The sequence below is a fragment of the Anas acuta genome, chromosome 2 (genome assembly GCF_963932015.1).
Source record: "Anas acuta chromosome 2, bAnaAcu1.1, whole genome shotgun sequence".
NCBI classification, from domain to species: Eukaryota; Metazoa; Chordata; class Aves; order Anseriformes; family Anatidae; genus Anas; species Anas acuta.
The window spans coordinates 120,841,589-120,854,265 of record NC_088980.1 but is presented as its reverse complement, the minus strand read 5'-3'; the positions used below and the strand labels follow the sequence as shown (position 1 = coordinate 120,854,265).

General features: G+C 40.8%; 1 protein-coding gene across 4 annotated transcripts in view; it reads right to left on the bottom strand.

Annotated features, from left to right (window-relative positions):
* NKAIN3 (sodium/potassium transporting ATPase interacting 3) overlaps window positions 1-5,716 on the bottom strand; it is a 372,388-nt gene extending 366,672 nt beyond the window's left edge. The window contains exon 1 of one of the 4 annotated variants that reach the window (XM_068671974.1): window positions 4,826-5,716. In XM_068671974.1, coding sequence (XP_068528075.1) covers window positions 4,826-4,879 — 54 coding nt within the window. In that variant the 5' untranslated portion in view covers window positions 4,880-5,716. The remainder of the gene's footprint in view (window positions 1-4,825) is intronic. The other 3 variants (XM_068671972.1, XM_068671971.1, XM_068671970.1) reach the window with 3 other exon arrangements.
* Window positions 5,717-12,677: the final 6,961 nt, after the last annotated feature.

Here is a 12,677-nt window from a genome sequence, read left to right as displayed (position 1 = left end):
AGCAGATCTTGAAATAGAAGATCCGCTGCATCTTCCGATACTCTTAAAATAAATATTTCCAAAACTTCCTGTTCTTATAGACAGAAAGGATAGCTGCATAACTCGATTTTCAGTGAATCAAATGCCATTATTGTGGTTAAAATCTTGACTCGTTAACTTCATCACTGTACAAAATATTCTGTATATTTCTATATGACAGAAGATTGTCAGTCACTGTCAGAGCAACAAGGGATGGTAGAAAAATAGCCTGCGGTGGTGAATAAAGCCTAAACCAAAGAAACAGTCACATAGCTTAAGAGATTCACCTAGTTCAAAATTTTCAGATAGCCCTGCAAAGTCAGTTTCTCAAGCTCTGAATTCCCAACTTCAGAACACCAAACTGACAGAAGTATTGCTTGTCATTCGGGGAGGAGGGGATTTCCCTACTGAGGCTGAATTTCTGGTGTATGGAGTGGCTAAAAAAATAAATAAATAAATAAAATCTTCTAACAATTTTGTAAAATAAACCAAAAACAAAGCAAAAAAACACTTATTGGTGGTTGTTACTCTTTTGTTTCTGGTAATAGAGATCCTCAGAAGGATATTATCTCACTTTTTTTGGATTTCAACTTGTAAAGACGAAACTCAAGCAGTTGTGCTGGATGCAGCGTTTTACTTCTAATTTAACATTAAGTGCATTCACACATCCACAGAACAAGTGCATCAGCCTCTCAGGCACAGCCACTAGGAACAGTTACATGATTTGGGGGTGTCATTTGAGTCACCTGAGCAAAACACCACTCCCCCAACAGCTTTCTTAACAGTATGTGAAGCATCCTGCTAACAGCATATTGTTCAGGGCTGAAATCCTAAATCCCCTCCATCCCTGTTAGGACAACGTGCACTCCCTCGTCCTTTACCAGTGGACAGATGCTTCATCTGCTGATCAATGGGCCAGTGATTCTGTTACCAACATAAAAAAGATGCCACAATTTACCGGTTCAAAGATTTTACTTTCTCAAATTTATCAAACCTCTTGAACCCCTGAGCTGTTAAGTGAAATAACTGCGATCTGTCAGTTCTAACACACAAGCACGGACAGGCAAAATCGTAACATTTGCAGAAGGTACATTAGAAGAACTTAAAGTTTCCACCTTAATAAAACATTTTTGAATGAGATTAAAATCTATGCATGGCAAATACCACTTCCCCACATAACTACTGAAATTCCACTATGTATAATAATAAATGGGGAAACATTACCTTTTAGTTTAATGGATACAGCCTCAACCCACAGAGTAAGAATTTACAAGCGTCAATATAATTAATGTTAATGGCAATCACAAACATAAACCTTCTGAATATTAAGAATTTGTTAACGTGACCAAGTGCACTCACCAGGCAGTCACTTGGCCAAACCATTAAAACACAGAAGCTTTTTATTACCTGTGTGGTCTGTTGGCACAAAAACTGTTTGGAACGCAACAGGTTAAACAGAGAATAAACTCCTTTATGCCAACAATTAGGAAAAACATACACTTTTAAATCTGAATCTATATAATGAACACAGTGCAGCAAAGTCCAAGGAAAAACAAATGAAATGAGATTTTCAAAGCAAGGAAGCTTCCTTAGCACCTTCCATTTATCTTCCACTCACTGCTCTGAAAATCTCATTCATGACCTCTGTTGTTTACAGTTGTTTGTGTTTGCATATCTGTGTACTTCTGGGTACCAAAAACTTCCACTTTCTGTAAAATGAAATTACCCTGCAATGGTAGTTACTCAGAAACACATTTTCAGAGCAGCATGAAGGTTTCCACAGTGTGACACATATTAACATCAATTGGATTCACACAGCTAAATCTCTCTGCAATTCTTTGCCAATTTACCCCTTCCAGAATTTAATATTTTTTGAACTTGCTTTATTTTCCAAACATTTTCCTGTTACAGTATTTTATGGCATGATGGCTACTCTAACACAGGCACCATCTCTGGCAGCTGCTTTAATTTTCTAGTACAAGGGAGGCCAACATCTCTGACTTCTGATGGCACTAGTAAGACTTATGGCTGTAATCCAAAGGGCTCATATATCCTTATGATATATTTTTCAGACATATACATAGCTCCTAATAATCCTAATGACAGATTTATGTGCAAAACGATATGCACACACTTCTGAGTTCTTAGCTTGACAACTTTGGAAATGGCATATGCTTCACTCGGGAAGAGCAAGATATTGACAGAGATCACGGGGTTTAAATACAAGGGGGGGGGGGGGGACAGGGAGAACGCAGTACTGTTCTCCTTCCACAAAATTCCCTTGGCTTCCAGAAGGGAGAATCAACCTGCAGAGGTGCAAGGCAACTGTTCAGGAAACCCTGTGGTTAACAGCTTTTCCTGCAGCGATGCCACCCAGCCCACCCTCTCTGTGATTATTTCCAGAATCCTGTACCACACACAATGATAGGGATTCACTTTGATGAACACGAAGAATGAGATTATCATTAAATGATGTAAAATGAACTACAGAATGTCCTTGGGATTAGTGGATTCAATATTAAAATGTATTTACTATAAAATGGAAAAGCTGTCAGTCAGAAATAGACATTTTCATGAATCAAAACACAATTGAAAACTGGTGTTATTGTCATTCCACAAAGTCCCCCAACAGACAAAGAGCATTGAAAATCACAAACAAATCTGCTTGAAGTTTACACACTTTAATGCATTATTGTTAGAGAACGAGTATTTTATACACTGTCATACAACAACCATTGTTTGTGTTATTCCAGCAACATGCAGAGTAGGCAAAAGTTAGAGAAGAAGCCAGTTTCAAAGAATCACGAAGCTGTGCTGCAAGGCCACTGCATACTGTGTATTTCTTTCAAACAAGAAGCAAACCTTTGGTGTGAACACGTTTCCAGGAATTTGGCTTTTTACTTCACCTCATTTTATATCAAAGAGAGCCTACACAGTACCTGTATGCTACTGAAGGTGTTGCCAACTGTATTCTATAAGATCTGTCTTCCTCAGGTGACATCTAAAGGTTAATCCTAAGGTTCAGGCAGAACTGCTCACAGACCCTTTTCTGACATGACTAGAATATGACTAGGAGGAACAATTTTAAAACATATGCCCAGCTTTCTCTTTTCCTAAAGTTTTTACTCTAGTTGTATAAATCACCTGTACTTTTAAAATGCTAGAAATTAGCACAAGTACTTTGCTGTTACAGTACTTCATCTAAACGTTGTCCACACGCATCTTTCACCTCTCCATAACCGGATGCAAGGTAAAATAAATCTCGCCTAATGACAGTAATGTCTGGGATGTTGTTCTTTATACTCGTGCTTTATACCCATGACCTCGGAGATGTTAGAAAAAGATCTAAAACCGCTGGTGGTGACAACTTCTACAGGCACAAATTGAACACTACCACCACTGAAATCAAGGAAAGTGCCTGAGTTCACGTGTACCAGATCACACCTTGGATGTAAAACATGACTTCTTTTTTTAAACAAAGCAAAAGCATTTTGCCACACAGGCATTTATCAGTGCCTAAAAGATATGGATATGACGACCATGGAACATTACTATAAAACAGGTACGTACAGCAGAAAAAGCTACATATTAAAGTCATTTCTGAAAGTTGTGAGATCATCTGATAGGTCTTTTATAAAACAGGAATCTTTTTCTGAAAGATTTTATATGCATTTCTCTGCGGATTATGGTGGCTATTCACACTTTACTTCAATTTTTATAGCCTCCAAGTAATTCTACAGCATAGTAAATACAGTTATTATAACCTTCGTAACCGGTAGAGGGATATATTTGAAGAAAAAGGGGCTGTTTCTCCTCCCACACGCACTGAAGTAAATCAGGAGCAATTCTCCTGCAGTCAATGGGAGAGTATCTGTGAAACTGACGCAAAACAAGAAAAAAACAAAGCCAGAAACGTACAAGCAAAGCTCTCCTAACACTATGGGCACAAATTGCAGGTCTCCTCTGCCTTCTGGTGAGGCTGAACCATTGATGCATCTATCCCACACTTTGCTCCATCCCGTGAAAGGGAATCTCAGCAGGGTCCAGACTCGCACTGAGCACAATGGAGGTAGGTACAGCAGCTCGGGCAGGCTGAGAGCCTGGCATAAAGCCCTGAGAATGAATGAGGATTGTCAAGTGAAGTGATTGTACGCGTTGCATTTGAGCACGTTGCCCCTGAAACACAGGGCGTTTCTGAGCGCTATAACAGGAAACTAGCAAGATTAGAAAACGATTTAGGGGGGGGAAAAAATAAAAAATAAAACCAGTAGACGCATCCCACTTTTTTTCTTTACAGACACAAGGACCAGCACTCGTCTTAGGGAAAGATCATGTGGCAAAACGATGACTCTGAGTCACTAGAAAAGAGAAAATCTTTTAAAACACTCTCGGGACCAGGGACGAACTGTTAAGGGAAGAGCACTATTTTATCATTCAGCTAACGAGCCCGAGGAAGGATGATCACCGCTCGGTGCCGTTTCGCCTTGACAACTCTTTCTCCCCGAAACAGATACGCCAACTTCGGTAAACAAAGAGCAGAAGACGCATTATCCTCCCTCCCGCCTCGGGAATATTTAACGAGAAGAAAAGGAAGCCCGGGAAAGTCGCGGACGGGCGGGTTTCGCCCTTCGGGAGAGGAAAAAGGGAGACGGGCAGAGGATGGCGACGGCGTCCCCGAGCACCCCCACACGGCCGGGGGGGAGGCTCCCCGGGGGGGGCACCGCCAAACTTCGGGGGTCGCGGGGCGAGGAGCGGGGCCGTCCCCCCTCGCCGTGCCCTGTGGAGCCGTGCCCCGGCGCTCACTCACCAGCTGCAGCGAGCAGAGGAAGATGAGCGTGCAGCGCCCCGTGCAGCAGCCCATGGTGGCAGCCGGCGAGCCGCCGCCGCTCCTCGCTCGTCCCTCCCGAGTCGGTGCGGCCCCGGAGGCGAAGCCTTGCAGGAGGGGGGTCACCGCATCCGGACAGCGCTGCCGCGGCCCCCTCCCCTCCCCTCCACCTTCTTTCTCTCCCTCCCCTGCTTCTGTGCGAGGGGCGGCGGAGGGCAGCGCGGCCCCGCGGAGGAGCAGCCGGCGGCGGGGGGCTCTGCCCGGCTGCGGGGAAGGGGCAGGGGCCGGGGGTGGGCGTGTGCGGGGCGGGGAGGGAAGGGAGAAGAAGGGAGGGGAGGTGTGGGCGTGATGGTGGGGATGGGAGCGGTGGAGGGCGGGCGAGGGGATGAGGGGAGCTGAGGGTGTGGGGACGGGGCAGCAAGGAGCGGGGCGCTTGTTGCGAGCGCCCGGGGAAAGTTCAAGGGACTCGGGCGGCTGAGGCGGAGCCCGCAGGAGGGGCGAGGCTGAGGCATCGGTGCCCCGGCCCTTTCCCTCGTCCTGCGGTGCCCGGGGGTGTCAGGGGCTACTTTGGGGACCCCCTGCCCGGGCTAGGAGCCTGGGCGGCTTCCTGCCCTCCTCGGTCTCCCCCTGAGGCGGCGCCGTTGTGCCAGGGGCTGGCAGTGCCCGGCTGAGGGGCTCGGCTCCCTGGGGGCTTCTCTGTTGGAGAGAAAGAAATCTTTTCTGAGAAGGAAAAAGGAATATTTTCTGGAAAGAAATCCCCTGTGCGAGGAGAGGGGTGCATAAACCACAGCTCTGCGGGGGCCTGCCGTGGGCAGCTGAGGGGAGTGGGGTCTGTGGAGGTAGCGCAGTCCCCACATCTACCTAAACACTTTGGCCACAGACGAGTGTTGTTTGTGGGGGGTAAAATAGACTAAAAATGCCCATGCTGTCTTAAAAACGTTTTTACACATGGATGATATGTTAACTACCCTGCCTCTTTCTCTCCAACAAAGTATGGATAAATCAAATGACTTCTTACAGGCATTAAGGCGTTTACCAGAAAATGCTTTCCTACAGCCTGTTAGTAGCTGCTGTTCCGTGATACGCGAGCTTCTGCCAAAGAACACTGAAGCCTGCCCAGAGAAACAAAAACTATCTTATGTAAGGCATTTATACAAGGTATCTGGCTGCTATCTCTATGAAATGTACAGTATTGTATTCATAAATTATGTAGAACTTTTGAGTTATGCATAATGGTAGTGACAGTAAAATAATTACAAAATTACCCCAAAGTCCTATTGTGTCATACTACATTTGGAAAACTGCTTTTTATACATTTTAAGTAGGAAAGCATTTGTATAGTTTTATATATCAAACTGAAAGTAAAAAAAGGAAGTCAGACAAATAAGAACCAGGTTCTGCTCACCCAAGATATATATTTGGTTATCTACATGAAGAGTAGAAAATAAACCCCACGTTGCACAATATATGAAACTTGAATAAAACAGCCTGATGGCTTTTGAGATAAAATTCTTTCCAGAGCTAAACTTCAGTAAAGTTACATGTTCTGGGAACGTATATTTTGAAGGACGAGTATTTGAAGGTATGCAAGTAAACTGAAAAGGTGATAGTCGCCAAAAATATAATGTGCCAGCTGAAACTGGTAACATTTATGGATAATTGATTTTCTATACAGGGGGCTTAGAGTAGGATCTATGGACTTCTTTGAAGTAGTTATTAGACCAGAAGTTTTTAGTTAAACAGAGACTAACCATAAGAATTGTTGGGTGGGTAGGAACCAGATAAAGGAAGTGACAAGAGCTGTTGCTGAATGGATTTTACTTGTACTCACCATAGTCAGCCCCTGCTTGTATGTCAGTGGGATGAAGTCCATAACTCTTCCCCTCTGTCTTCCCAGGGGGAGTACTCTTCTGGGAAGTAGGTACACCTTTACCTTTCCTTTTCGCAAGAAAGCAGATATCTTCCAGTACTATTGTAGTAGCTGATGTTAACTCATGCCTTTGTTATGGCAGAGCTGCCTGAAGACCTGGGTAAGATACGCAAGTCACTCTTCACCAATCTGTTGTTTTAGCAGCCCGCAGAACCATGTGGGTATCACTATTTTAGCAACAATCAGTGTTCAAACTGTCTTCCAGATTATGAGAGAAGAAAATTATAAGAAAATTTCTTTTCAAAAAAAGAGAGAGAGAGAAAGCCAGTAGGGGTTATTTTTGTATAGACAGTTTAACTCACCTATTTTCACAATTTCTAATCTCTGTGTGTTACTGAACTTGAATTCCAGAACTGATAACTTTCAGAGCATGTAAAAGTAAGTCCCAGGAATGAAATCTAAAGGGGGGGGGGGGGGGGGGAAACAAAACTTCTCCAAACCACCTGTATCCTTGCCTAACCTTTTAAAAGATGGTAATTCCCATCCTTCCTGAGAGACATTTCACTGAGATCTACTAATCTCTAATGTGTTGTTTGCCTGCTCTTGTTCCTGAAGAATTTTGCAATCTCTGTCACCTAGCTATCCAAAATTGATCCTGAAATAAAAAGGTCAATTTTCTAAAAAAGATTTTTCCTGAGTATAAGCTTCCACAAACAAAAAACTGTTATCTGGTCAGGGAAGCATTAAAAATGCTAATTAACAAGCAAATGCTGTAGAACATGACTTCCACATGAGCACAAGTATCTAAGCTGTATATTGCCATATAGCTAAAAGCACTACGCATAAACAGGAGACTGTCAGTCAAAAGAAGCTTAAAAATGAAGTATGATTACAGGAAGGCATAGGATTCTAAAAACTTATAAGAGAATGCAATATAAAAGTAATATATACAAAGCAAAGAGGAAGGGCTGTATTTTATGGAATTGTCTACCCATGAAGTCCGTAGAGGAGCTGATAGTCAAACTGTAGAAACTCATTTCCAGCTTCATAATTAGAGAGCCCTAATATAGCACTGTGCATGCCAAGTAGGTAAAAAAAAAAAATAAAAAAATGGTGTAAGCACTAGAAAGCCCTGTGGACTAGCTTAATGCCTAACAAGATGTGCTGTATGGATGCAAATTTACTTCACTTGAAAAGAAAACTTGTAGTCAAAAGCTTTATGATACATTTATGTAGATATGGCCATACCCTGATAGAATTGTATGATTCCTTATGCTAAAACTGTAACTGTAGGCCTTCAGAGCTTTGGCTTTTAATCTCACCATATTCAAAGCAGAAAAACAAAGATGTTTACTTTTATAGAAAATAGCCTTATAAATACCTGTAAGAGATATTACAACTTTGTAGTAGGGACTTTTATTTCCTCTACATTTATTCCTTGATGGGTTATATTGTTCAGAATCAAGTATCCAGAAAATTTTATCTTTAAATAAGTAAAGCCATCAGTAAAAGATCTAAAGTCAAGCGGACAAAATAAAATTCATAACATTTGACCGTCCTTGTAGCTCTTCAACTGTGTATACCATTCATCTAATTGTTTTAATCGTCTGCCTGTACTAGATTTTTTCTCAACCTGCATCGAATTAGTGTTATCTTTGATGTAGACTTTAGAAGATGCATTTTGTTGACTATGTTGGTTGGACAACAAGAACAACCAGACAACAGAAGAAACGCTTCCCTTATAGCTTGACTTTGCCATCTTTGATGATGAATATTATTCAGAGGAAATTATTGATAAAAATGAATAAGATTTTCAGAGGGTAACCCTAATCCTGGAAAGATTTACGTAATTACCTAATTTCAAACACAGAGTTGCCCTACATACTGTGCAGAAGCTAGGTAAGTATATTAATACTTAGTAAGTTAGTAAGTGCTTAGGTAGTAACATTAGTTAGTAAGTCTGCAGCCTCAGAGTTAAGAACAGATTCCCATGGCCCCACATTTCACCTTTAATTTTGGTTTATAATGCAGAAAGACTGGAAATTAGGAGCTTTGTAATTAGGTTTTAAGCTTTTCCAGAATGACGAAGGATACAGGGAGCAAAATACACCTCCATACAGCTATCAACAGGTCATGCTTTCGGCAGGCATGCATTGTAATAGGTAGAGAAACATTCCCCTGCGTATTCCCCAAGCAGTCTTGAAATACCTCAAGCAAACTAGAAAACCCATGAAATTTAATATACCTTTAAAGACAAATGAGTGTTTCAAGATATTATCAGTATTTTTAGTAAATCCTATTTTCAATTTTATCCTTCTGAAGGCAGATATACAATCTAATTTTTCATTTCGGTGTTAACACCTGCTGCTAGGAAACTGTATTCTTCGTTAAAGCATAAGTACTTTATGGAATGGAAATCTATGTTCATTGTGAATGATTGTTATTATCATTCCAACAATAATGTTTGAAATGATCAGGCCCGGTGAGGGGAAGCGGGGTCAGGCATAGCCTTGGGATGCTGAGGAGCTGGAGCTGGAGGCAAGCCCTGCTGCAGCATCACTGGGGCAGGAGCTGGCAGCCCCAGGGGGCTGCCGTGAGGTCCTGGGGCCTGAGCAGGGTTGAGGGAGCCTCGGGGGTGCACAGGGCTGGCAGTGCCTCTTGGCCATTACAGTGTGAAAGGAATTTTGAAAACAGTGTTTTAAGTACACAGGGTGGCTCCCTTTAACTTATCCTGGTTTGACAGCAGTAACTGTCCAGTTAGTTGTTTTTTTGTTTGTTTGTTTTGTTTTTTTTTTTTGGGGGGGGTGGTTTTTTGGTTGGTTGGTTACTTTGGTTGTGCGTGTGCATGTGTGTAATGCATGCTATACCCATGTCACTATAACCAAGAACAGACAGACTAAAGGTGAAGCAACTGTCACATATATTAACTGCAGAAACAAAAGGCTGACAAGGCTTGTTGTTGTTGTTGTTTGCAGGTCAATAAACGATTCATTCTGAACCATCCAGTGTAAATAAACATTGCTACAATCACCAGTTTTAGCATGGAAAACTTGAGTGGAGGTACAGTAACAAAATGTGCTGTAAAAACACACAGTCATTAGAAGATGGCTATTTACACAAAGGATAAAGGATATTTACACAATAAATGAATTTTTTCTACCCTCAGAGCATTTTCTTGGTTACAAAAAGTTAAGTTTGGGTGAAGCATATCCATAGGTGGATGCAGAATATACACAGAGTATTTTTACTGACACTTCCCAACAAAAATAAACAGAAACTGCTAATGTAATGGAGAATGTGCATTTTTCCCCTCTGAAACCATGAACAGCTAATCAGGTGTCCAGCTGCAGACTGTGACAACAAACATTTGCAATGATCAGTATATTTATTCATCATTGTTCAAAAATCTTTCAGCTCTCTCATTGTATACACATTATGTGGAAAATTATGGGGGATTTTCCTTCAAAATGCAAAGCTGAATTTATATAATCTGAAATGGAGTACAGAATGGATTGCTTTCCTTGGCTTGCTGAGGCTCTTGCATTAGGTTTTTAAAAGATGGCACTGATACCTGCTGTTATTCACAACCTAGGGTAGTCTGAAATATTTCTGTGATACTTACTGCACTCATGCTCTGCGCAGCTTTTGTGACCTGGTGAATGAGATTTTGGATCTGGGCATCAGTGATAAGACCTCACAGGTCACAGCACAGATTTTGCCACAACGGAAAATATGGGCGGTATCTCCTGTTCTCGATACGTTCTGAACTCCCACTGAAATCAATGGGAGTATGGGCAAGCACTGAACACATTACCAAGGCCTGAATAGGCTGAGATGACAGGTTGTTCCACGTGATTGTTTTAAAGTTTCTGTTGTCAGCTTTAGTAGAGGCAATATTTTTCTCTGAGTAATTCACACTCATTTTCTGGCTATTTTCAGACATTAAATGTCAGCTTTTCATAGGAAAGGCAAAACTGACTTGTCCGCTTGATGCCAAATAACAAAATTGACCTAAATTACAGTTATTATATTTGTAGTTTAAAACACATTCTTTTGTTATGTCTACGAAGCTGAAATATTTTAACTCAAGTTTTCTTTTTCCACAGTGTGAAAGGTTGCCTTTTGGATAAAGCCTGTGAACAGCATCCATTCAGGCCATGAATTTTGGTTCAGGGAAACTAAATTCTGATTTTTTAAACCTCTTGAGCCAGTTGTATCCCTTAAAAGAATGCCTAAGGAACTAGATCTGCATTTGACACAAACTACCCTAACTCCGTTACTCTCAGGTGAAATGCAGTGATATACACAAATGACTGCATAAAGCTGCCTTAACATTACACAAACCATACTCATGGTAAACACCTCATGTCTTTTTCTGCAAAGCCATCATACAAGATTCTGGGAGCAATGAACTCCTGCTTATATAATTTAATTGGTGTTTTCCTTTTTTTTATAAAAGTATTTTTTTGCCATGTTAATTTTTTCCTTTCAGTATGCTTATAGTATAAACAATAACATTCCAGGAAGCAATTGTCTCTCCTTTCAATTTCTCCTCAAAGAGAGCAAATTTCTGCTTGCTAAATCAACCTGATTTACTAATTAACATCTGGATCTTATGTGCACGCTATGCACACACACAATAATTCCACAATTATATTATATTAGCTATTTAAGGGCTCATCTAATTTTACTCTATACATAATCCTTGAAAATGAGATTTGCATAAAGTAATTTAAAATAGACAGGGCAAACTAGAAGTATATAATTATGTGTCGCTCTGAAATAAATACATTTTCAGTTTTCAATTTCCATAACTGAGTTCATTGGAACATAATTTAGACTATGAATATCTGAATTAATAACAAAATGACGGTATTCTACTGTCCTGTATGTACTTGCATGGAATTTACAGATAGGGTCTCCTTTGTTATACTTACTGGGCTACCTGTGGGGACAGTAAACCTTGATAACATTGAAATGATCTTTCTCTAGGAGCTGCAGGAGAGGAGGAGGCCATTCAAGGCTATTAAACAACCAACTTAAAAGTTATTGTCAAGATCTCTACCACTTTCAATGTGGGAAACAGGCTCCTAACCTTGGTTCTCTAGATTTGATGCTTGTACTAACCTGACGTCTACAACATAAATATTGTCCAAACATTCAACCTCTTTTTTGGACTTGTCTGAGAGCTGCCTATGACATTATTTTTGGAGTTCAGAATTTATGACTACATGCTAATGATTCACACATAGTGAGGTAAATCCACTCACTCTTTGTTTATCAGTTTCCTGCATGGTGTAGATATATTTCTGTAACCTAGCAATTCTTTTATAGATTTAGGATTGCCAGTGGGTAAGCATGCTGTTCAGTGTCCATACATACTGGTAACACATATTACTAAACATAAGGATTTTATCCTGTTTGCTAATGTTGTATAAGCCCAACTCCAGGGGGCTAGTGACTACACTGGAAATTTTGTTTACATTAATAAAAATAAATCAAATCTTCTCCACAATAAAGAAGAGCTGTTAAATGCATAAGAATAACAATAATAGATCAGTTGAATGGAAGCTGAATGAGTTCCAGAATCTGACAGCACACACTCTGACTTTTAAACATAATTATCTGTACTATATACTGATCAAGAAGGCAGTACTGATGCATTTTCAGGTTGGGTGACCAGTACTGTCTGAAGAGTTGGGTAACTGGTTACTTTAATACTAATAACAGTCACACTTCTTGCATTTGTTTGACATTCCTGAAAGTTACGGGGCTGTGCATAAAGTTAAGTATGTTGTTGGAAATTTTCACTACCACATTAAGTTCTTTACTTGTTTTAAGGACACTCTTAAATAAAAAAAAAAATATATCTCTCTCAGTTCCAGCATTCGGTGAGGAATATATCAGACAGTATTTTGATGATGCCTTTATGCTGGGAATTAGGAGGACTCCAGCCAACAAAGG